This window comes from Melospiza georgiana, chromosome 2, assembly GCF_028018845.1.
Source record: "Melospiza georgiana isolate bMelGeo1 chromosome 2, bMelGeo1.pri, whole genome shotgun sequence".
In the NCBI taxonomy this organism is placed as follows: domain Eukaryota; kingdom Metazoa; phylum Chordata; class Aves; order Passeriformes; family Passerellidae; genus Melospiza; species Melospiza georgiana.
Window position 1 is genome coordinate 113,017,091 of NC_080431.1, and position 27,354 is coordinate 113,044,444.

General features: G+C 38.0%; 2 protein-coding genes across 8 annotated transcripts in view; one reads left to right on the forward strand and one right to left on the reverse strand.

Moving 5' to 3' along the window:
- CASK (calcium/calmodulin dependent serine protein kinase) overlaps positions 1–27,354 on the reverse strand; it is a 185,383-nt gene that overhangs the window by 86,071 nt on the left and 71,958 nt on the right. For all 7 annotated transcript variants that reach the window (XM_058018749.1, XM_058018750.1, XM_058018745.1 and 4 more), the window contains exons 3-5: positions 19,351–19,456; positions 12,614–12,691; positions 11,209–11,281 (exon numbers count right to left, since the gene is read on the reverse strand). In XM_058018749.1, coding sequence (XP_057874732.1) covers positions 11,209–11,281; positions 12,614–12,691; positions 19,351–19,456 — 257 coding nt within the window. The remainder of the gene's footprint in view (positions 1–11,208; positions 11,282–12,613; positions 12,692–19,350; positions 19,457–27,354) is intronic.
- GPR82 (G protein-coupled receptor 82) lies at positions 4,799–5,839 on the forward strand. Its single transcript, XM_058018752.1, has one exon. The coding sequence runs from the start codon at positions 4,799–4,801 to the stop codon at positions 5,837–5,839; it is 1,041 nt and encodes a 346-aa protein (XP_057874735.1).

The window sequence follows — 27,354 nt, forward strand, 5'->3', positions numbered from 1 at the left end:
TTTGATACTGATAATCCAAACTCCATTACATTAATCAACTCTCCAGCTCAGAAGTGAAAATCTGAGAAGGAACAGGTCTATAAGAAAATCTAAGGGCAGACATGGCACAGAAGAGGGGAACAGGAATGACCACTTGATCTTGGCAAGTGCAGCACTAAGGGAGCAGCAGTCACAACAAAGAGACAACTACAAAAAACAATCAGAAAATACTTTTGGATTTCTACAACTCTATAAATCAGTGCTTGAAGATGTAAGAGGCCAGATGTATCAACTGGCTCAGAATGGGATCTGAAACTAGACAGCACTGTCATGTAGGAAGCAGTCACGACTGACCAAGAAACAAAAGTAGGTATATTTACTCTTTAAAGAAAAAAATTAATCCTTACATATTTTTTTCTGCAAACATTTTTCCCAAATTTAAAGGGTAACACACCAGGCCTTACAAGAAAATATTACTGAATAACAAACAGTCCTGAAACATCTTGGGAAACCTGCTGAAAGCCACACTGTGACGTGTCAAATGACCACAGAATCAGTCACTCAAACAGTGTGTCTTACTTCTCCCTCTTCCCAGTGCTTCCTGATTACCTGAGTCTCCAGAAGAATTTTAACATGAAGGTAATTCTATTTATTTTGCTTTCTGTATTTAAGGGCTAACTCAACACACAACCCTATATAACTGCATGAACCTCATTTTCCTCAGATCTATAAACACATGAATTTCAGCTGATGTACCAACATGTACCAGTGTTGTGCTGGTTTTGGCTGTGGTTTGAGCTTGTGAACAGAAGTGTTGACAGCCAGGGATGCTTCAGCCATTGCTAAGCAGCCCTTGCACAACAAGCAGGACTTGACTGTCCCTAAGAACAGCCCAGCAGAGACAGGCTGGGGGTGCACAAGGACATGGAGGGGACACAGCAGGGACAGCTGGCCCCAGGGATATCCCAGAGCACATGGTGCCATGCTCAGCAATAGAAGCCAAGAAGGAAGCCTGGCTGTGTTGCTGTTTTTAGGAACTCACTGGGCACTGGTCAGGTGGGGTTGCTTTCTATCACTTGGTTTTTTTTTTGTTTTTTTTTTTTTTTTTTTTTCTTTAAGCTTAATAAACTCTTTCTCACAAACCATGAATTTCCACTTTTGCCCTACTGGTTCTGCCTTCCAGCCCACTGGAGAGGAAGTAAGTGAATGTGTGGGATTTAGGAGCTTTCTGGGATAAACGATAAACCACAACCATCTAACTACCATCTAACTTTGGTAGACACTGGCAGATTTGATCAGTGTTTCGGATGAAGTAGGAGGAAGACCAGAAGGGGGGGGTCCTGCTCTGCAGCACAGCAGCCACAAGAACAAGAGGGGGAAGAGGCAAAAATAACAAGCTAGGGTTTCTCACTTTTACCCTTTTGATTCTTCCCGTCCCACTGAGGGGGACTGGGTGGGCAGCTCTGAGGGCTCACCCACCTACCAGCGTTAAACCACAAAAACTTCCATTTTTGCACTGAAATTAAATGCAATCATGGCTTTTACTAGCAAACTGTTTCTGAGAAGAGACAAACAGATATTATAAAAGAGGAGTGCAACTTATACCACTGAAAAACAAGTGAGAATCCTATTATTCCCAAAACTGGGAGGTTCACACATGGAAGATTTAGTCTGATGCTCTGACAGCACACAAGGCTGTGAGAGACAGTGTCAAAGCCTTGCTCAAGTTGAGGAATTCCACCACTGGGAATTTCCTGGCTTTTGTATTTTTAGGGCCAGAAAACAAGCTGTCTGCATATGATGAAATGCAACATCTGCTGCCTATTGGCAATATAAAATCTAGAACATGTATACACTAAGAGTAATCATGGTTCAAGAATAGAGAAAATTTAAATCATTGAGGTAATACACCTAAAAATAATTATGAAGAACTTAAGAGTGAATGGCATAAAAATGCATGTGTTTCATTTGAGTATCTTCAAACACATTTAGATAAAGCACACCATTTGTAAGTTAGGTGAAAGGAAATAGTCCACTAAAAGAATAAGGAAGGTGCTTGCTACAGCTTAGAACCAACTGCAACTGTATTCCTGGCATTTTAAAAAAACTTATATAATACTTCATTACTTTGCTATTGCTCTCAATAATCCATTCCAAAATAAAGTCTGATAGACTCTAGTTCACTACAATAATCTATTATGATACAATAATTCAGAAAAAAATGCAGCAGTTATGTCTTCTTACAGCATGAATTATTAAATTATAAATACTACAGGCAACAGTCAATAACCAACCAAATAATACTAGCAATTAAAAAAAAACCTGCTAACTGGAATTGTTCACACCACTCTCAGCAACTTTTCAAAATATGCATTCTTGTATCTAAACCTCAGTGGAATGCCACAGCAACAAGTTCTTCTAATACCATTTAAGAAAGTATTAAACATGTAATAAATAGAAGACTCTCTCTGTTAGAATGATTTTTAATATAATATACATTCAGAAGTGGAAAATGAGGTATAATTAACAAGAACAAGAATTAAAGCACATGCAAACTAATTACAGCTTCACAGCCTAATTACTAATACTCCACAGCAAATAAATGTAATTGTAAATGAGTTCAGCTATGAATTCAGAATAAGAAGCCAGCTTATATGTCCATTATATTAGAAAAAAAAAATAGTAATAATGAGACTGAACAATGATAACAGATCATGAGGCGAATTTATGCTTAAACATAAAGCCAAACTGGCAAAACAAGAACCCTACCAAACTTCTGTTCTCATAAAGGAACTTATTTAGAGGTTATCTTACACCACAGATGTATCAGAAAGCTTAAAAGTCTCAACTTCTGTAGAGGTGACCAGAGTTTGTCCTATGCTGTGGAGGAAGAAACTGTCCTGTATACACCTCTGGATGCTTTGTGTTTCTTGGACAGTCCATTGAGTCCATTTTCCCTGCCAGCACCCTTGGATGTATCAGGTGTAAATTGTTTCCCCACAATCCACCACCTGACCAGACAGAAGAGATGTGTCCATACGGTCACTCATGAGAGGACAGACATGGACACAGCACACTGCACACGGCCTTTGGGAACAGACAACTGGTGGAGCTGAAAACCTGTTAAATATGACTGAAAGGACAAGTTTTCATGCATAAAAGAGCAGAGTGAAGGAAAAAAAAGGGCAGTCCTAAAGAGAACTCCTCCACCCCCAGAAGGGGAAAGCGCTACACAAAGGATTGTGAGGTGTTTTTTCTGTGCTGCACCTAAAGGACTGTCACAGCTGCTCTTCCAGGCTATCTCCAACTTTTTTTTTCCCTAATGGAGCTGATCCTGATTTAATTTCAAAGCCTTTTTAGTACAGACATCATATTTTCTGAACTTTACCTGCCTCCTGACATTGTAAAAGGAAAGTGTACACTCTGAAAACCTAGTTATGTCAGAGAGAAATTTTTAACTGCGCTCTCCAGGTTCCAGTGCCATCACTTTCACTGCAGCAGTGGAGAATAAACAGATACCAGACAGAAATATTTCCTGTCAGCAAGAGAAGGTGCCTGCAACTTGTACAGGTAAGCTTAAAATTACTGCTTTGTTTTACCTTAATGAAATTCAGTCAATTACAAAAAATTTCATTAGACTTCTAAAATAAGTAAATTCATTCATTCATTCATTCATTCATTCATTCATTCATTCATTCATTCAAAATTTACTTATTTACTTCTAAATAAGCAAATTAACAATTACTCTGTGAATTCAACTCATTATAATAAAATAATTTAATACATTTTGGTTCAACAATACATATAGAACTTGGTGTACATTAAAATGCAAGAGCTATAAAAGTTAGTTTAATTTGCAAGTTTGTCAAACACTGCCAAAAGCATAGTTTTTCCACTTGGTGTCTGGGCTTTTTGCAATTGCTACACCAAACCCTCTTTAGCATCTGAGTTCATTTGTTTACAGCTGTTTTAAAAAAATTATTATTAGTCTCTAAGTTCAAAATCTGTTTTTTTTTAATATGATTTGATATGGGGAAAAAAACTAACTAGGATACACTCCACTAAAATATGTATGTATATCTAAGCATACAACAGCAAAAACTCTCCACTACAGGGTTGTAAGCTGAAATGTCATTTTTTACACACAGTCATTGCACAGAACTTTCATTTCTTATTTTCAGTTTGGAAATTGAGAAAAGACTGAAAAATGAACTTGGAAGAAATTAATGTACTGCATTTTTCAATAATCATTGTATATACGAAAAAATATAGACTGAGTTGCTAAATGTACATCTGACATTAGAGCTGTGATAAAGTAACACCACATATAGAAATGAGCACAGAATAAATATATATAGTGAGATTCTTGCAGTATACAGATTAATTTATAGTTAAATGGAGGTACAGATACTCTTCTGCATTTCTGGAATTAAAGTAATTCTTTGCACTTAATTTGCTCATTTAATTTTAAATGGTCTGTAAGTGGTTTCCAAATTAGGTTACAGACGTTCCAGAAGACTGAGAAATAAACCAAGATCATAGAAGTTATTGCCAGCCCCTAGCTTGAACCTTCAGCTTCCTAAGTTATTTTATTAGATTCTATGCACATAAAAGCTTTGGGGTTTAATTTTTCTTCATGAAAACTTCAGTGGAAGAGAATGGCCAAACTGTAACCTCATGCAAACTTAAGGTAACAGCATGAAAAGTGAGGGAGACAGAAACAGCTCAGATAAGAGCAAAGAAGAGATGTTAGATGCACATTATAGAAATATTATTAAATTGTGTTTCAGCTCTGACCACTCAAGGAATCCTGCCATAAATGAACAACTCATCATGTCTTCAGCCATCGCCAGCTACCACCGTAGCTCTCCCCATCCTCTACTCCTGCCTGTTTCCCGCTGGAATCTTGGGGAACATTCTGAGTGCCTGGATATTTTTACGTAAAGTGCCCACCAGAAGGACTCAGCACATTTACCTGGCCAACCTGGTGGCTGCAAATCTGCTGGTTTGCAGCACCATGCCCTTCCTGGCCGCCTACTTTGCCGAGGGGCACCGCTGGCCCTACGAGTCGGTGGCGTGCAGGATCGCCCATCACCTGGGGACGCTGGTGATGCAAGTCAGCATGTACGTGACCATCACCATCCTGTGCTCCACTGCCCTCAGCCAGTATGCCACCCTGAAGAAGAACTGTGGCCCACAACACTCCTCAGCTCTGCCAGGAACCCTCCACGGGCGCCTCCTGCACGAGTTCCGGCGGCCAAAGTTCGCTAAATGTTTGTGTGCTGTTATCTGGCTGATTGTGCTGTGCATTACAGTCACAGCCATCACCTACAACATCCAGGAGAGGGTTTCAGGAGAGTTCCCCACATGCTACAACATCAAGGTAGAAGCTGGTGAACGTGCTGCAATGATTGCAGCTTATCTTGCCACTGTGTGTTTCTTTCTGGCTTTTATGACCGTTTTGTGGTCGTACTATTCTCTTACCAGACATCTGAGCAGAATACAAAAAAACACCTGCATTGGAGAAAAACATCTCATTTACAGAACAGTGAAAAGAAACATTCTTGTCATCCAGGTGATATTAACTGCCTGTTTTCTTCCATATCATATTTTCAGGCCAATTTTCTATGGATTTCTTACAGATAATGACTGTCCAAGATTAAATTATCTAGTAGAAATTAAAAATGTCCTTACTTGTCTTGCTGCTACTAAAAGCACTTTAGATCCACTTATAACCCTTCTGTTAGATAAAACATTTAAGAAAAGTTTTTATGCCCTATTTACAAAACCCACACCAGAAGATCAAGAACGTAATGATGATATTTTCACTGAAATGGGAAGGAATATGGAAAGATTTTAAAAGACTATAAATAATAATTAACTAATTTAAACCTTTAGGCAAGCTTTGATATAAAATGGCAAATATTTAAATAAAATGGTGACATATTGCATTTCCTTTTCAAATCATCTTGCTTGCTGCATCAACATTGGCCATAATAAATCCTATGTGTACATCCAAATGAATCCAAGTTTGTAGAATGAACAGTGCAATACCCATTAATCCATGTAATACAAAAGATGTTTTACATTTGGCCTATGGACACTTCCTTTTACCTAAAAAGTCAAGGAAGAAGGCAAAAACTAGGCTGGAGTTGAGGACCCCACTCTCTCTTGTTATCAGCAAAAGTTTTGGACACAGGTTTCCTTTCCAAGATGGTTGAACAGAGCACAGACACTTTCCTTGGGATGGGTGAATCACAACTGTGCTACACATCCAACAGCCAAGTAACCACAGCAAGGCAGAACTGAGCAGTCAAAGCTTTCCAGATGACAAAGTGCTGCTGGCAGGACTGGTTTTAGATCATCAGCTGCATTCTGGGTGAGCAGAGCTGTTCACTACCAAAGTGCTCTTCTGATCTGCACAAACCTAAACCCAAACCCCACCAATTCTGTCCTTCCTGAAGTACAATTTATAGGGAATGTACCTGAATTATCTCAGCAAAATGCCTGCCTGGTCTTGTTTCTCTTAAAACAGTTTTTGAGGGCAGCATAGGCTGAAGACATTCCCCCTAAACCTTTCTAGTCACAACCACTTGTTCCCCAGTGCTTATCAAAAAGGCAAGAAAATGAATGAAATTTTAGGAACTACTAATCAAATACAACTTTGTGACAGACTCTAAGCAAGATCTCATTCCAACACTTCTACATAGCACAAAAAATTATATATATGCCTGATTATTTTCCTATGTAATCTGCCCGAGATGATGTCCTTTGAAGTTCTTAACTGCATCAAAGTTTTTCTTGTTTCAAATAGTGGAAAACCTTTTCTGCAGTACAGGCAATTTGAGAAACTACAAATTGAGTCCTGCACTGGTCTAGCATTTGACAGAAGAGTTCATGGAGGAAAATCCCCCAAAACTTAAAGGCATGAAGGATGAGGAGGGTTAGAAAACATTACAGCAAAACAGAGCTCATGTTGAAAATTTCTTTCATTGCTTGGACATGCTGGTGCCAAAACCAGAAGTTAGCAGGTGACATGTGAATTGTTTAATAAAAACAATAAAACAACTCATTTCTATTGCAGTGAACACAAAATCATAAGGCAAACAGGCACAGCACCTGGTTTGCAAAGCAGTTTAGAGACCACAAGAGCCTGTCAAATTCTTGGTTAAGTAATTCAAATGTGCTGCATGGGAAGCCAGCTCATCAATCAGAAGACACGAGTTTTCTGACTGTGTGAGCAAATGACTGAAACATATAAACTTATTGACCATAAAGTTTTTAAATGTTCAACTCCAGGTAGGCCAAGCAGAATAAATACACTTTTCTCAGCCAAACTGCTTCTGAACATACTAACAGATCAACAGGAAAAGGGCTGGACAAAACAAGCACAGAGACCTTGAGATAGGAAGCAGGGGCACAGGAGTGAAAATAAACAGGGGAAAAGAGCATTGCCTGAAGAAACACTGAGAAATGATACTGAAAGTTTTGTTTTTGGAGTCTCTTGTACATTGAATGAGGAAGTGTATCTCAGAAAAAAATGTGGCCAGGTAGGACACTCAATTGCACCTCTGAAAAAGGGGATTTTGCAGCCTTAATCACTTTTTAACAACTTAATATGTAACAAAATCCTCACCAAGAAGTCGCTACTGGATCTCAAGGATCTAGTAAGCTCTAGAAAATACAGAAAAAACAGCAATTATTACTGTATGCCCCCAGAAAGCATAAAAGAAGTTTCAAAGTGAAAAGACTGGAAGGAAAGTAACACGCAACAGATTTCTTGTTCTGGGTATTCAAACATGGAAAAAGATAAAGAACAGATTCTATCCTGGTAATTTATAAAATAGCCAAATATACAGTTATATAAACACACACAAACATATATATACTACTTTTACTCATTTTTTAGAAATGCCTAAAAGAAGAAGTGTAGGAGTTGAACTCTACCAGCAAAATCTGAAATGCTAAGCTAGAAGCAGTTCAGGCAATGAAAGACAGAAGTGGTAACTGAGTGTGCTCTCAGAATTCATATCATGGGTTAAGTTCTGTGAAATGCAAAAATCAGCATGCAAATCTATCCACAGGTCAAGTCTCAGGTCACCTGCACCAACTCATATGTGTATGTGACACACAGTGCAGAGCATAATACTTGGTCCTATTCCCTGGAAAAACTCCCTGGTTTTGACTCGAGTCACAGAAATATTGAACTGAATCTTAATGACAGAGAAGGTAGAATATGTGCATTTTTGCATTAGCAGATTTTGCTATTTAGATGATCACATGGAGGAACAAGCATTAATACCTATCCAGATAAAGCCTTAATTAAAATTTTGGACGTCTGCATTTTGCTGACAGGCTTACCCTGACCCCTGTTGCACACTAATTTGCTAATCAGTAACATATACAGGTATGTGGAAATCATGGAACAAAGCTGGAGCACTTGGAATGAGGTAAGGATGAAACTTCAGCAATTAAAGCTCTTGATGTGATTAAATTACTCTTACATCTTATATACTCTCACTCTTATATCCCTCAGTTATACTAAAAGGTATTTTTATAGCAACAATTTTGCAACTATGGAAAAATTCTGCATAACAATAAAGGCTCAGAAAGGATTGCAAAACCTCTTGATGTTTTACTGATAAAAACCATTCTGTTAAAGTTATTGCAAAAATAAGCCAGTAACAAATGGTACTCAAATTGCAGCAGGAGTTTTACAGGAAAACACAAGAATCTCACTTCAGAGCCATATCCCCCCCCTTTCCTTTTTGCTGCTCTCTTACATAAAAGATTTCTCTGTACACAAACTGCTCTGTAATAACATTTGGTAATGGAAAAGACTTCCTTTCAATGCTGCTATTTTCAACAGTCACCTTCTGGGTATTCCTGACACAGCAAGGTTATGACAGAAGAAAAGGAATTGCTGAGTCCTCTATCAGTAGGGTTAAAGAACAGGAACAAATGCTGTAGTAAGGGAAAAAATTCTTGCCATTCACATTTCTGATGCACAACTGTCTTGAGTTTTCTACCTTCCTGCACCTTCTGTTTTCCTTACCATGAGATCCAGCTTCCAAGCACTGCAGGACCACGTTCGCTGAGGGTGAAGTAGATTTGTAATTGTCACTGATTATAAAGCCTTTAAGCAATGCTGAAGGGGCCCAAATGATATACACAGGCTCAAGAAATATCTGGTCTCACAGAGCAATTAGGACAACTGCAGGCCATCCTGTGAAAGCTTTCACATTTTCATTCTGACATCAGAGGTGAATGTTGGGCACAGCGAGTTCGTCCCAGGCTGGGGTCACTTGGAAAAGTCAGGTGAGTTGTCTGGCAGCAGACAACAGTAAACTTTAATTTTGTATGCTATAAACTGTCTAACTTCCTAATCAGCCAGGAGCTAAGGGAGCACAAAAACAGCTGAAAGACACCTGAACCTTACGTGGACTTGAAGGTGCTGATCTTCCTGTGCAGCAAAAAATGACCAAGCATTTTACGTTTCAAAATAACATTCACAGAACATCTAAAAGGGAGAAAAATGTAGCCTGACTATATCAGCCTTACAGATTTTATCAAAGCACTTTCACCCATTCAGGTAATTGCTAAAGTGGTCATTCAGGTAATTTCTAAAGTGGTCATTTAGTCTATTTCCTTTCAAAACAACATCTACAGTGACATCTAGAGCCTGGATACTGCACTTAATTGTGTTCAACTCCCAAGTCCCACAGCTCTGCACTGTTTTTGCCAAAACAAAACACTGCTGGTTTAAACAGCTTTACACCGATACCTCAGACATTTTTTTCCTAACCCATGTAATTTGAACAGGTTCATTTCTAAGTATGGTGTTTTAAAAAAACAATCCTGTGAGTCTGAGGTTCTAAGAGACAGGATAGGCACTAAAATAAATCCCCACTTTACCCTCAGCAAAAAGGCCTCCCTCAAAGGCCCTTGAAGCTAACACTTGTTTTTTTTTTTTTCAAGAAAAGCAAGTGGAGCTTTCACAAACACACAGCAACATAAAGATTAAGTTAATTCTGAAATTCATGAGGTACTAAAACCAAGCAATTAAAAGTACCTAGAACCCTCAACACACAACAGGATGAGACATTCTACCAGCAATTAAGAGCTGGCATTCAAAAACTCTGATTTTTAGACTCTGTCTTAAGAAATGACTATTAAAACAAAAAAACTTCAAAAGAAAGCCTCTTAATAATCATCTTGATTTTAAAAGGAAAGGAGTAAGAGGTTGTGAATGGTCTGCAATGTCTGGGTACAGAAGACCAAATGACTTCTCATGAAAATCACCAGTTCAGTGTCTCTACTCCCTCCCCTCACAGGTCACCTGCAGGAGTTTGAAGCACAGTTTACCCTCCCTCCATCTTCTCTGTTCATTAAAATCCAAGAGTCACTTCTCAAACTTCACCATCAGAGCTTGCCAGTATTTTTCTTACTTCCTACAGTGTGCTTGACTCACTTTGGATGAAACCAAACTCTTGGAGAAGTGGGAATAACTACTTTAGGCAATGACATTAACAACTAATATGAATATTCAAATTGAAGAGAGTCAAGCCCACTTGGGTTAAAACTCCCAGCTACTTACAATGAAGTACTTTAGGATAAACTACTTCCATAAATATCCATAGAAACAGCACAAAATTTACCAGATTAAAACCAGTATGCACACACATTGGTCTTAAACACTGCATTTATCCTCCCAAACTTATTTATATTAAAGAAGTTTTCATAATAATAAATGTTTATTGGACTGTCTCCAAGAAGCAGATAATATTACTAATATTGTAGCATTGAAGCCTGTGCATCTCTATGAAATCTCAGTGTGAATGAGGGCTGTCATTATGCTGTCAAATTGATGCCAATAAACTACCAATTCCAGTTGAATTTATGCAATTAATTTATATACACATTTTCCTAACAAGAAGAAAATGCAAGCAGATTCCCTATGCATATTCAAAAACTAGAAATTAAACTGACTTTCAAAGCATGTTGTAATCAAATGCATGTACAATTTGTGAATACAGACCTCCTAAATGTTCTATATTGATGGAATTAGGGTGGGCTTCAATCTTACATGACACAGTAAGAGTCAAAACACACTCAGGAAATGGAGATTCCTTTTCTACAGCTCCTCCCCCTCTCTAAATTATTGAAATTGAAATTCAGCACTTTGCATTATTGTGGTGAAGGGAAAAAAAAGTAATTAAGCCCCCTTACCTTCACATCTCTGTGAATTATATTATTATCATGACAGTAACGTAGAGCTTCCAGTATCTGTCTCATGTAATGACTGAAAAAACAAACACATTATGCATGACAAACCTGCAGGAAAAATTACTATACACATTTAACCATCTAAGTATTAAGAGTCTAACTGTATAAAACTAATCAACCAATTTAATCTCAAATACACAGAGATGAATGGAGAATGCAGTTTAGAACGGAGTTTAGGTTTATAGTAGTGAATAATACAATCAAAAGCTTGAGAATTATTCTGATCGAAGATGAGGGAAATTAGAAAAGAAAAATCTGTGTTTTCCAGGTTTTTTTAAAGGTTCCAAATGTTCAATAATTCTGCTTGATATGCCAAGGAAGTCAGGGACCCTCCTTTTTTTTTTTTTTTTTGTAACAAAACACAAAGGAAAAAAGAAAGCAAAAAGTGAGTATCAGTGCCTAATTTATCTGGAAAAGGATTGCACCAAGGTCTTGGCTTGCTTGGTGCAGACTGGAGAGGATCCCTGTTCTCCACTGTGTCCAAAGGACGCCCAAAGAGACCACAGCAGGGCCAACATGTGCAGCAGCACCCTGGGATGCTTCAGGGCATCACTGTGGCTCAGGGAGCCAATCCTTGTTCTCTGAGGGCTCCAGCTGGTTAAGGGCAATGTTTTTGCCCACAGGAACATCACAATGCACTGGATCAAGCTGCTCAGGGAGGCTGTGGAATCTCCCTCCTTGGAGGGATTCTAGACCCCACTGGACAAAGCCTGAGCAGCACAACACAAATGCTGTGCTGAGCCTGAGCAGGAGCCTCAAACACAGACATTGATGTCTCCTCCAACCTGGCTCCTAGCATGCTAAAAAATCCACAGTGTTGAGAAAAGCAAACAAAGAATGCTGTGGGCTTTGAGCTCAACTATCAGGCCATCAGGACAGTGGATTTCATTACCCTTTTGAAATTTTATAGAGTCTCTCATCTTAGTTAATCTCATAAGTGAAAAGGTGAGGTGACTATAAATACAGTGATACATTAGAAAGAAAAAACCCAAATCAACTCCATCTAGAAAGAAAAAACCAAACCAACTCCACCAGTAAAATTCTCACCCTGTTAGGCAAGTCACTTAATACCATCACATGAGAGATCCATAAAGGCAAACACAGCCAATTATGTATCAGATGTGAAATAGAGTTTTACTCAGTTATCTCATCCAAATCTGTAACTAGTAAATGGCAAAATGCTCCAAAATTCTACTTTGATTGTGCTAATTATTGCAATAAACATCTAGAGTGTGGAAACAGGATTATTTATAGTACAACTTTCAAGTTTTAGCTAACAGATTGTACAACACAATATTCCATTCTTTTCTATTTATCCTGAGGGATTCATTAAAATTATAATAAATACCTGGCTACAGCTTCACTGTAGACAAATCCAGCATCTGCTCTCTTCACAATTTCAAAACACAGGTCTGCTCCATCCATACTGCAGGTAAAAAGAGGCAAAAATGCTTAAAACTGGTAACTACAATCAATTACATAAAAATGCTTTAAAAATGTATTTATTTCCCTTACATAAATCTTATACTCTAGATACAAGTACAGTGCATTACTCATTAAAACAGTATTTAATGGGTAATCTAATAGAAAATGGCTTGCCACAGGTTAACCATTTTATGTCCCTCAAGTCATGTAACAGTTCTCTAAAAGCATTACCAATACCAAACATTTACTTAATTGTTTAAACTGCTCATTGAACAAGGTGTGCAAGAAAAGTCAATGCTCTGCAAAAAGGACACTGCAATTTAACAATTAGCTCCTGATATTAGGTTAAGTGTGTTCTTATAAGCATTCCAAGTGCAACTCTATACTAACAACTGTAGAAATAAAAAAATATTACTCAATTTGAATTTTAAATTAAGACTTTAAAAAATACTCTAGAAATACAGTAGAGTCTTGCCAGTTGGCATTCTCCTCTGGATAATTAAGCAGTCAAGATGAGATTTTACAGCTCACAAACACCTGAGAACACTGACAGCCCACATACTGTATCACCAGCTCTGAAAGTTGATACCTTTTTCCTCTTCTTCCTCATTTTTCTGATCACCAAACTTCCCACAATGAGCAGCACTACACTTTGGATGGAGACAAATTCACAGACCTTAGTCTGAAATTAGGCTGCCATTTCTCTAAAATGAAAGCAGCCTGGTGCTGCCCTTCTTTTCCCTCTCCTGAAAGGGACCTAAGATTTTTATCTAGAAATGTTCTCAGCCTGATGGGGCAAGAAGAGAGCCACGAGTTAACAGAACAATAAAAATCACATAACTCATGTTTAATAAGGCACTTGCAAAAATATTGAATGTAACATGACATCTTCAGCTTCACACCTTTTCTTTTTACTCTCCACAAATAATAAAGGGGGAAAAAAACCCAAAAGGTAGAATTTCCAGGGCATCTGGACAGCCAGCACTCCCAGGGCTGTTTCAGTAAGTTATTGAGAATATCAGCATCCCTTCTGCTTGGTTACATACCTGCAACACCAAACCTCTGCTTAGGGAGCCACAAGTCATGTGCAGAAGCTTTAACTCCCAAATAAATCCCTAAGGTGTCCCTCATGCAAAATACACTATCATGTGGATAGAGCACTGACAACTGCAAGAGGGATTGGTGACCAAAAGAAAAACACATAGAAGAGTGCAAAGAGCCCCATATTGCCAAACCATGACTGTTCTTCACTGCATCAATATTCCTCTCTGTAGGTTTTATTCCCAGCAGTTTTTCTGTCTTGCACAGCTCCTGACACCAGGTCTGCATACAGGGCTAAATATCACCCAGAGGATATCACAGAGTCCATACAACCCAGAGGATGCAAATATTTAAAAATAAAAATAAATACATAAATATATAAATATCACCCAGAGGGTATCACAGAGTCCATACATCCCAGAGAATATAAATAATAAATATATATATATATATATAAAAATACATAAATATCACCCAGAGGATATCACAGAGTCCATATAGGAGCCATGAGGCAGGGACCTGGAATTTACTGGCTCATTTGAAAAAATCCCTCATGTCAACCTCTCAACCCTCTCTCAAATGTAGAATATATAAAATGTATGATCAGTTACCAAAAATAAGGAGATGTCATTCTCATGAAGCAGCAGAACCCTTTAGAAGACGAATTATCTGTACTTTATAACAAGTCAGTGAAATTAAAGATCCAGAGGCACTCAAGCTTTTTAGAGCATCAATAGTTTCTGAGACAGGGAGGGAGGAGTGTGATGTTTTTACATTAATTTTTCTATTACACAAGGTGTTTATTATCAGCATGGTCTTTAACATGTATTTCACCTCCCACTTACAGATTCCAGCATTTTTAATTGAAATTTTGTACCAGTAAGTGCCAGTTTGAATTTCTTCTTGGCAAATATGTTTGAAAGTTATACTCCATTAAGATGAACTCTGTTGGCCTCCCAAGCACAAACAGGAGTCAGGTGTACTTTAATCTCTCACTTCAATTGACTATTTTTTCAAGACAAAATCTTTTTTTTAGAGAGAAGATTGTGATTCATGTGTAAAGAGGGCTTTTATCACTCCATTTGATACAATATATTCAAAACACGACATTGAATTTTACTAAAAATCATGAGAATTTTGTCTAGCTGAGGCTGGAAAAAAGCCAGAGTCAAGCTCAGTTATAAGAAATCCCAGCAAATTCAGTGACTAAAAACTCAGCAACAGCTCAATCACAAGGTGAGTTTGCAGAAACTGAAAGCCTTGTATGATAAAAAAACCAATAAAGTTTTGGAATATTGATGGAAGAGAAGTTCAGGAAGTCTCAAGGCTTTGTAACTATCAGCATAAGCATGTGAAAACCACAAAAAAAGAAAAAAAGATAAGTTAAGATCCACTGAAGTAAACATACAAATATATTCATATTGAAGACATAAGTGGATGATGAAAAAAAAATTTGGGAAACATCAGAACAGTTATAACCTGAGAGAATTCCCTGCCACCAGCAGAGGGAGCTCATGGAAGGGACATGAACTGACTAGGACTGATGTATTTTACATAAATAAAAAAATACACAGAATAAGTAAATATATATATATATATATATATATATATAAAATCTGCTCTGACACCAGCAGTGACTGAAGAGCAGACAGCATACTGCATAAGAAATCTGTGCTTTCATATTGGGGTATGATAGCTTTGAATCTGCAGACCTAAAGGGATGTGGCTTACAATTTGATTTATAGATGAAGAATGAGAAAGCTTTAGAAGCACTGCTTCATTTAGGGAACTGAATTATTACTTAATGAAAATAAGAGAAAAAAATTCAGAGTTGACATACAGCTCTTACTGAGTTTACTGAGTTTTGTACCATGTATGTTCAAGGCTTGTGCATAATGGCATTTTCCCCCTCACCTGGCCAGTTTTTATATATTTGCCATCTTCACTTACCTCAAATAGGCCAACTACAACCCTGTTAAATATTGCTTTTATGAATTTGAGATTTTAAACCTGAAGCATTTTTACATGCTAGCTACATTAAATGGCAATGCTATGTGTACACAACTATATTTATATATGCATCCTAACTGCTCAATCTTAACACATCAGTTCTTCTAATGCCCCAAGATATAAATCTCTCTTAGAATACACCAAGAAAAACAAATCCACCTATGTATAGTGGTGAGACAATATTGTGCAAATTACCAAATATCAAGGTATTTTGGAAAGCACTCACTGCTCCTGTATCTGAGCTCTTCAGCATGGAAGTACTCTCAGTCCACATATACTGAGGATAAACTGCAAATAATGTACCCATAAATCTAAAATCTAGTTTTCAGACCCTTCAAAATGAATATTTGCTTTCTTTTAGAAATATTGCAAGTAGCTCTGACCCTTCTCAAAGTATTCTCACTGATAAAAATCAATGATCATTAGGAAAAAATGTAATAAGCAATAGAATATTAAGTGACACTTGTATACCACAGAGAAAACACTATTCTAAATTAAACCAGGAGACTGATGGGGACCTCATCAGTCTCTACAAATGCCTGAAAGAGGTTATAGCCAGGTCAGGGTTGGTTTGTTCTCCCAGGTAACAAAAGCAATCACAAAAGGCAAAATGGCCTTGATTTGTGCCAGGGGAGGTTTACATTGGATAGCAGTAAAAATTTCTTTACTGAGAGGGTTGTCAAGCATGAGAACAGGATGCCCAGGTTAATGGTGTAGTCACCATCCCCAGGGTTCTTTAAACGATGTGTACATGGGGAGTTTAGGGACCTGGTTTAGTGGTGGACTTGGCATTGCTGGGTTAATGGTTGGACTTGATCATCTTATGAGGTCTTTTCCAACCTAAATGACCTCATGATTCTATACAGCTGCCAGCAAATAACACCAAAAATGGGAAAGAAAATTGCAACTTTATAACAGAGAGTAGAATTGGCCTTTTCCAGATGTAAGGTGTCTCCAGAGCCTCCAAGGGATCATTTCTTTCAGAGTAAAGAGCCCCTCTGTGGGGGCAGCTGGGATGTGTGTGAGGGAAATCATTTTGCACAGGTAGATCCTCTCTCATTTGCAATGCAGTAACACCTAAATACTTTTAAAATAATATTTTCAGCTTAGCAATAAGGCCTTGTGGGATAGGGTCTGCTTCTTACTCTAAACAGGCACTTCATCTATTATGGCCATGTGCTTCACTGCAATTTATTACAGCAGCACCATGCAGCCTGCTGGTACTCTGAGATATAGGCCAGTCTAAAGAGTGCTTGGGGCTGTGCATGAATAAGGGGCTCAAAACAGAGCTCATTTTTTGGTGTTAAACCTCATTGCTACTGTGCATCTTCATCAGTGCCTCTATGAATTGCAGTTTGATTTTTAATATGTTTCTTTTCACAAAAGCTTTGAAAATTGGGCACAAATTGTACATTTTCCTGAGTGGTTCAATCAGCTGTTCCCAGGTACATGCTACATTTGCTTATTTCACTTGTATTTTTCCTGTATCATAGGTTTGGCAAGGTATTCAGGGTTCTCCTAGCAGCTGCCCCATGCAGCTCACAGCCCATGAACAGCAGTGAACCAATGTATCATTTATGTGCAAGTGATGGCACCAAGTTTTAGCTTTGGTTATTCCACACATTTTATGTGCTGGGCCTGCCTTAGTTTCCATGCAAAGCACCTGCCAGCCCACAAATCACTCATCACAGATGGGTTTATGTCTCCTCTGCAGATCTGTGTTCTCTTCCCCTTTTCAGTCCCTTCAGAGTAACTAGACCCTAATGAAATCTATTTTATTACTGTAGACAGAAATTTCCTGCAAATCAGTTGAGCTGGTTACAGTAACAGCATAATGAACAGAAAGCAGAATGGAGGAAAATGAATTACCTACATGTACAGAGATGCTTTTGTGCTAACTCCAAGTTTGTTTTTCTGGTCACAGCTACAGAGTGTGCCCCTAACTGCTCAGACTCAGACCATGCAGTCTCACTCCACACAAACACCAGCCTGCTGTGGATCCCTGTACCAAAGCATCCCCTCAGCACAACACCACATCCTGCCACAGCCCTTCCATTCCCTCCCACATCTCAAGCACAGGTGCTCCTACTTTCTCATTTTCTATCACTGCTACAAAAGACTGATGTTTTTTGTGTACAAAGGAAACAAGGACATACATATGATAAACAATCATCATCCCTCAAATAATTTAGCTTTGTAATTCCTTCTTTCATGTGGCCTGAAGTCAGGTGCAGTATTTGTGTAGTAATTCTAATTGTTCAGACTTGCTTTTTGTGTGTACAAACATAAATGAAAATTGGATTGTCATTAAAAAATAATTACTGCTTTTGTCTCATATTTCTGAGCTATCAGCATGTTAAAAATAGAAGCAACCCCTTTTTTTTCATTTCAGAATCTTGTTAATTATCTGAGTATGACTACCCAAGGTGTACATAATTATTTCATAATAGGGTAATTAAAGTGTCTCGGTCAATGCTTTGGGATTTTCAAAATAAAATGCAAGTCAGTATTGAATCAAAATGTACAGAGAGGAAAGCATATAACAATTATTTCACAAAACTGTAGGTTTATAAACTCATTTAAAAAACGCAGAAGACTTGCAAACAACAATTTTCTGCTTTACCTAAGGTTTTTATTGTGGATTTTCTACTACCTCAGTGGTAAAACATGTGAGAATTATTTTTTATGTGGACATCTCAAATCAAATTCTTGGCTCTAGTGGGTAAGCCAGTTTTACCTAACAAACCTGGGTGATGTGGTTACTCCAACATCAGCAGATCAAATCCACCAGAAAACACAATGGAGGAAGATCAGAGAAATTTAGGAGGTACAATTACACATGCCCAGACTGACTAGGAATGAATATATGGGGAGCATAAAAAGAAGAGCTGGTAGGCAGAGAGAAAGAAGATCAAATACAAAACATGCACAAAAGACGATTTCACATCTATGGTTGTATCCTTCCCATTTAGATAAAACCTAACTCAAGAAGAACTAATAATTTTCTCTCAAAGAAAGAATGTGGTAATTTCAGGGCTCCCCTCTTCTTGGTTTCTTGATGTTGAATAAAAATACCTATCCATTGCTGAAAAGTCATATTTTGTTGCTTCTTATAACTAAACTCTTACATTCAAGCTTTCAAAACAAATCTTGTAGACAAAAGCCTCTTTTCATATATTGTGAACAGGTATATTGATTTACAAGAACACTTAAAAACACCAATAACTTTACTTTCTTATCTAATAATAGGAAAGCAGTGCTAAAGAAGCAACAGTGTGGAAAAAAATAAATAAAATTTCACAACTGGAACAAAATACCCTCTGTTACCCAAAGATGATGTCTACCAGCAGATTTTCAACTTGTCCTTTTACCCTGTAGCCATCAAAAAAGATCATGCCTGTCTTTGGAAAGCCCTGGTATTCACCACTTAGACAGTGGAATGCCTTTTTTTTTTTTTTGGGGGGGACAACCTGAACTTGCCAGAAATAAATATTTTCAAAGTACTCAAGCCATCTGAGCTATAAAACCTACAGGTATGAGCAGCCATACTTTTAGGATTTTATTTAGCAAATGACAACATGGAATGTAGAATCAAGGAGAGAAACTTACAACTCAAAGACCATATAAAGCATTCCATCTGAGCTGTATGTCTCCAACAGTTCAACAATGTGAGGATGCTTCAGCATGTGACAAATACTGGCTTCCCTCTTCAGATCTGTGGAAGATAAGAAGGTAGTTGCAGGTTAGCTATATATTCAAGCTGTTTAGAACACAATGTTTGGAAAGATGTACACATTTGAAATTTCTAAAAAATTCATTAATCTTTATAAAGAAATCTGACAAGTGGATATTTAATAATGCTTAATTCAAATACTCACATATAGCTCAAAATTTAACAGATTCTTGAATTCACATATTAAGAGAAGATCTCCTTGGTCATAGACTGAGGAACTCTACAGAAGTTCCTTCAATGTACAGTGCAGACTACACTGAGATTTTCATCCCAAACATTTAACAACACTGCAGAATTCCCTCCAAATGCACAAGACAGACTTTCACCACACTACAGAATTATTAATAAGTGGAGGTCTCTAAATCCTCTGCTCAAAGCAAGGTGAACTGGAGCAGATTGTGCAGGGTCACACCCAGCTGAGCTCTGAACATGTCCAGGTATGGAAACTCAAAAACCTACCCAGAATACCTACACCAGTACCTGATCATCCTCAGAAAATAAAGAAGTGTTTTTCTTATGGTTAAATTTCTTGCAGTTTACTTCTTCAACAGTATTTATTTAAAATCACATTATATGAAATGACACTGGTATAAATTTTCATCAGCATACATTAGTTTGCATTTCTGCTCTAGAGAAGAGTGAATAAAGCAGGAAAAGTTGCAGCTAAAAGAAGAGCAGAAATCACTCTGAAATCTCTCAAAGCTTAAAAGATTTTGTTTTAAACAAGTCCTACTTTTTCTGATCAAAAATCAATCCTTCTGCACAAAAAGAAATGCACAACACCAAACCACACTGCATTAATTTTCTTTCTTCTTTGTTGAAACAATTTGGTATTTTTGTTATTTAATCATCCTTAAACTTTTTTTCTTTTCACTTATTGACTCGTATTCTAGAAAAAATAGCAAAATCTTTAATGAATAGCTTTGATGATAATTTGATAAGTGAGGAAAACATCAGTCTGAATCCTGAAGCAGACATTTTACTTTTCTATTCCCTTTCCATACAATTGGTCATTGTTCAAGAATGACCTACACATGCATTTATGGAGAAATAAAAATATCATTTCTTGGCTTGAGAATATTCTCCATATAATTGGGCTACACTAGAAAGAAATTTACAATGCACTATTTTCACATGTGCCCTCCTACATTCTTAACAGGAATCAATTATATTGAAAAATGCAAGCAGCAAGATGAAGATTTCTTTGTAAATGTGAAACATTTAACAGGTAACTCAGATTTATGCTAGACTCTGGATCTTTCAGCCATCTATAAATTCAGATGAAAAGCTGAGAGTTTGGAAATGACTGAATTTCAATCCAAAAAAAATGTTCAGATCCACAAAGTGCAAATTTTGTTACCAGAACTTTCATATGACACCTGCAATTTGTGTCCCCTCCCTCACAACCTTGCAAATACAATCTAAAAGCAAAATGACAGAGCAATGCTTTAGAAACCACCATGTAATGGCACCTTAGGAGCTGCAAGCTGAACAGCAAACAGAAATATCAGTCAGTGATACAGGAGAAATTTTGATCAAGAAATTAATTTGTCCATCTATTTATTTACATGTAATTCTACAACCTAAGGAAACACCTGTGTGTCCTTCACGAAAATATTCACAATATCAGTTCTTACACCACCTCGATGCAGAATAACTACTAAAGCCACACTGTAACCTTCCCTTCCATCACAAAAGGCAATGATTTGACACTAAATGGTTCCCATCCCTTTCCTAGCACAGAGGTTCACTCAAGCACACATCCAGTCCTTTCCAAACAGGATCAGAGATGAGCACTCTGAGGAGCAGGGTAAGGGAATGAAAATCTGGGATTCTGTGAATGACTGTGATCTTCAGAAAATTGGCTGCTTGTATTTTGTCTCTCACTTTGTAACAACTTTAATGCCACCACACTTCACCGTGGATCTGATACCTATTTCAGATGGAAAGCCAAGTGGAAATAACCAACATGAAACTGCAGGAAAGTTCTGCTTTATTTACAGGCAAGAAGTGTGTTCAAAATAGTTTATTTGGGCTGCTCCCTTTATTGATATTTTGTGGGCTTTATTTGAAAGGAATTAGAACTGAAAGGAAGAAAGTATATGCTGCCATTTCCCTCATTCCTCTGTGTAATATTGGACGAGTGCAGCAATTGCTCAGACTGAGCACCAGCATATGAGGAAGGAGAAACAAAGTGGAAAATAAAATCTCTAAACAGGAAAACAAATGAACAGAAGTTACAGAACAAGGCTTTTTATGACTAAGGGGTCTTGGGGCTAAGAGCAGAACAAAGTCCTATTTTAAACACAGCAGGGACTTGTTCAACAGTAGGCCTATTAAGAAAAAGAAAATGAGGTATAAGGAGACAGACAAGCACATACCACACTGATTCAACAAAGCCACAGGGCAGGAAAGAGATGATGGATTCTGAAGTACATTTGGACCATGACCCAAAGGTCAAAGTAAGCCATGTTTCAGACCAGTAAAAAGGAAAGGGGAGGAGGAGAAAAGGCAGAGATGACAAATATGTTTCATTGTTTGCACTTAAAAAAATGACATCAGCATCTACTCAATCCTTTAGCAAATGCTTTTTCTAGACTGAATTAAATTTTACCTCTGCAAGTCAAAGAGGTAAATAAAGTCCCAAGTACCCACAGACACATTCTGAATGCAACACAAACCCAAGCAGATGATATCCCAAGAAAAATCCCATTATTGTCTTGGGAGCCACAATATTATCTGTGGCATCATTCTGAATACCACATTGCATGAACTATTTGCTACCTCCTGCTAAGCTTTCTAAACTTCTGCTGAGTATTTGAGCCACGTTGTGTAGTAATAAAGGTCCCAAACACATATCCCATATTCAAATTAACCTTTCAGACTCCAGACACCTACAAAAGATTCAAGACAACTCCAGAATCTGCCAATGGAGAAAGCTGGCTTTAAGCAGCAAGAGGTGATGTGTCATTTAGTAGTGGCCATGTGTTCCATATTTACAGCAGTCTCCTCCACTAGTAAACAACATTTAGCTGAAAGAAGACACCCTGCAGGTCTTGGAATCTAAACCAAACTGTCATCTTTTACTGGCTGGACTATTTAACTTCATTTGAATCCTTTCTGAGCCCTTCATCTATTCATTTTTCTCTTGTTCTTGATATGGCTGAAGAAATTACTTTCTGGTTCATTCTTTAAACCTTCCCTGCCAGCACTTTTTTCAAAATTAAACATAATTGACAACAGGGATAATAAATAGAACTGCAAGTTTTAAAAGCACAAGTTTTAGAAGTTTCTTTGCCAGCTGCATGAAAGGTATTGTCATACAATCAGGAAGAGGGACAAAAACCTGGTGTTCCATTTATCTTGTTTAACACACAGGCTCACACTTTACATCACAATTTAAAAAGCATTTACAAGCTATCCTTTTACGCAACTGTTACCAATAAATGTTCCAGAATTTCAGTCTGTTTACAAAACTTTGAGGGTTTTTTTAGCAACTGGAGACACGTTAAAGTTTCCATTTTAGACCTGGCTACTTATTTAGAGAGTCGAGAGTCGCTCAAGTTATTTAAAGGGCAGGAAAGTTCAGACTTTAGTAACAAAGAAGAAAAGTTCAAAGATGGAAAAGAGAATTCCCAACCATAATCAGCACACGGAGAAAATGCAGCCTCATGTGTGGAGAGTGACACTGAAAGTGAATTGCTGGAAGCACTAAAAAAGATAACTGCTCTATATAATTGTACAGAAAGATATATCAGTCTTTGATAAAAAACATAAAACATGAGTATCACTTAAAATTCCCACAGGAATTAACAACCCAATATCCTATACATCCCTGACAATTCTGGCAAACACCTAATTTCCTTTCAAAATCTGCTACCCAAGGTTTTAAAACACCTCAAATATACTGAACACATTTTCAAAGTACGTTAATGGAAGAATTAGATGATCTCTAGCAGCCTACATAATAGTACCATTTCATAATTTTAAAAGTAACATGCACAGACTGTAGCAGCCCCATCTTTTTTTGGGACAGACAGTTCCAAGTTTCTTAGCATGATGGAAGACACATGTCCTTTTTCTGTGTACACAATTCATTTTTATACATACACTATTCTGATTTTCCAGGTTCAGTCCTTTAAAGGATTAGTTTTCCAGCCACAGCTTGGGTATGACAGTATTTTGAAAGAGAGTATCTTCAACAGTAAGCTTCTTCCTTAAAATGCTTCTATATGTTTTTAAATATTATTATAGTTATACTATATAGTTAAATAGTTATACTTAAATAGTACTACTTATATACTTATATATAACTTAAATAGTACTACTTTGGTAGTACTAAGTTTTAAAGGGAAATCAATATGCTTTGTTCACTTGGTTATGTCATTCTCACCAGCCATCCTTAGGTGAGCATCATGGAGAAGCTCCTTACCACCCAAATGGAATTTTTCCAGAAACAGCTAAACTGAACTGTGTGTCTTGAAATGTGCCTGAAGCATGGACAAGGGAGACACTGAAATCTCAGCCCCAGCTGTTTCACCCTACAGACAATTGTCCTGTGGTTTATTAACCTTTGCTCAATGTTAAACTCCCATTCAGCTGGGCAGGGGTAGAAAACAGAAGTAGCAAGAATAAAAAAACCTCATGGGCTGAGATAAATACAGGGAGATTGTTTATCAGCTATTTTCAGCCAAACAGTCTTGATGAAATTAACTTATTTTTTGCCAATTAAAAGAAGATAAACATGAAACCAAGAAACTTCCTCTTCCCTTTCATGGGCTTACCTCCACTGCTTCACTTCAGCCCCTCCAGCCCCAGCTGTGAGGGGTGCAGGGGTGAGGGCCATGCTCTGCTACCCCAGCAAGGCTCCTCCATCTGCTCTGCCATGGCCAATCTCCTCCTTCCCTGCCCTTGCTGTGCCCTCTTTTTGTTCCACACTCCCTACACTTTGTCCCAGTGTTTCCCACCCCTCCTGCAATGTATCTGCACAAAGCACCACACACGAGGCCTATGGGCTCAGCTTGGGCCCACTGGGGCTGTCCTGGGAACCCACAGGCCCGAGCCTCTTCCCACAAAGGCTGTCCCTGCACCCTCCTGTCATCAAAAACTTATATCTAATCCAGACCTAATTCCCTTTCTGCTGTAGACACCACACACCTGTGCCTCAGATCATCCTGCAACAGCCCCATGGAACATCCTGCACAACACCAAATTCCAGCTGAACCATCACACCCTACCTGAGGTCACGCTTCCAGGGAAATACTGACTCAAAAAATTTCCCTGTCTCCTCTCTTTGCCCATTCTTGCTGCTCTGTGAAAATTACTTCTAGGCTCTATTCTTCTAATAATACATCAGGGAAGTCATAAAAGCTCTGAGTGCAGCCAACACACCGCAACAGGAACGAGGAGCTGGAGGTGGGAACATCCTGTATTGCCACTGGCAGTGAACTCCTGTGCTGCAGAACCACAGCAATGTTTCAGCCCCAAAGTTTTGTTCTTTTTAAGTATTTTTTTTCCTTCCATGAGAGTATTCCCCTTTCCCTTAATTGAAACAGCACTTCCTGCCTTCCTGGGACACATGAGTGATTCCTCATCACACAGATACATCCGACCAGTTAATGACTCCTTGCCCCAACAAGCACTAAAAGCTTTTCCAGCCTCTCCTCCCACACACCTTGGGGTGGCTGAGGCTCTGGGGTAGCCAAGCTGATTTAACTGCTGGCTGTTCCCCCTTCATCCCACACACATTCCCGCCCTCTGTTCCAGCAGCCTGCAGCTTGTCACACCACACACCAAAACCAGTTCAGTATTAACTCAGTTAAGGAAAATATAAATTTATTTTTGTCTCCACTGGCTCGCTGTTTTGCAGTTTTAGCACAGGAAATGGCTCATGAGCAAACCTCAATTATGGAACTTGACTTAAAAGAAAGAGAAGGAATATGGAACAAGTAACACCTTTCCCTGAAAGTTTCTCCACTGTTACCAAATCCTTATTGCATAATCCATCTGTACCTTAGCAAACATGCTCGAAATATGCACTAAAAAGAAACAAATGCATGGAGAAAAGAAAAAAGAAATAAAGGGCTGGTGTGGCCCTTGATAAAAACACCACGGGAATCAACAAGCACAGTGGCAATGTGAGAGAATCCATCTCCCATCAGTATCTTTTGTTTTAATGCAACTGTAGTTTGCAAACAAAATGCTGGCATGAAGCAAGAACAACAAAATGCAGTCATAGCCAATATTTCCCTTTCTGTGATCTCCATGAAGAAATCCATGGAAATCTTCATTTTGTGGAATTAGACTTTGTAGATGTTTGCTAAATTCTGAGTAACTTTCACTTGCTGCTCTACTCTTTCTCAGTGTTTGGACACAAATATAAACACCTTATTGGCTTTTTAGCTGGAGCTGGGTGTCTTAGGAGACTTAAAGGCAATTTTCCTTCCTCAATTTATACTCTGTCAGCTATGATGAACACGAAATTGGGTGTGAAAAAATCCCACTTCTCTCTCAACTTCTGATACAGCCACCAGACTTGTCCAGAATCAAGTATCTGACAGACAGTACAAGTTGTTTCCATGATTGTGTCCATGAAAACAACCCTTTCCTTTTATTCACTTCCTCATTTTCACTGACATACAAATAAGCAATACTTCATAAATAAAATGGCATATTTTAGGAAATGAATCCAGTTGAACTAACAAAAATGTTTAAGAATGCCCAAAAGAGTATTTAACAGGGGCCTACTGCAGATAATCTAAGTCCATTTAATTTAATTAAATGGTAATTCTTAGCAACTTTTTACAAAGCACCCACCATATTGAAAAAAAATCTAACATTTTTCAAGGAAGAACAAAGATTAGATATCTCTTATCTAAGACTTCCCACATTCTATGCCCTCTTGCTTAATACTCAACAGCAGGTTCAGAGGTAGGGGGAAAAGGGAAAGAGGAAACTTAAGAATGTGAAAGCAACGCTTTCTGGATTATTATTGTTTTTTAATTAATTATATGCACAATCTGTCTTTTCTCTACAGCAAAGCAGCAGTTTCTGAAGTGCTTAACAAACTGAAGAAAGAATTCAAGCAGAAGCGGAGTTACAAACTCTATAAATTGATTTTAAAAGGTGTAAGAAGGGTTCTCTCTGTTGTGAGCTTGGCCTTCCAAATAGAAATGGAATTGTTGCTAAAGACATTTTACAACCTGTGCTGTAAAATCTGAAACACTTCTAATGCTGCACTGTTTTCAATAATTAATGAAAGGAAATTGAAAATAGCCATTGACTCTCAAGCTGTGATCAATCAAGTTATGAAAGCAGGTTCACTACTGATATCCACATTTATTAAATCCCACGTTCCCACCTGTTTCCCAGCACTGTGTTACAGCCTGAAACCCAACACCTTCCCAACAGACCACAGGTTTTTACACTGCAGACCACAATTTTAAACACTTTGTGATACAATGAGTTCCTTAAAAGCATGAAGTGCAGCAGCAGATCTGTCAAGAGTATGCTGTGAACTTTCTTTTAAAAACAAACAAAAAAACCCAGAGAAATAATTTGCCATAAGCTGTGTATTTGATAAAATAATTCTACATGCTGGCTGAAGCACTGAACTGGCAAAATTCTCACCTCTATGGTCACAGTGGACTTAACTGAAATAATTGCAAGGCTGTAATGTCATAAAGTTACACTGATTGTGCTTTCTTGTACTGAAAACTAACACTTTAAAGCAACAGCCCCATTAAATGCAGCAATTGCTCCCTCTTTTGCCAGCTCCTTCTCCCCTCCTGCAGCATCTTTCCCTTCACGCTGGTGCAAAGCTTGTGCAACTGCAGCATTAACACAATCAAGGAATAATCCACCTCAACTGCAAACAATCC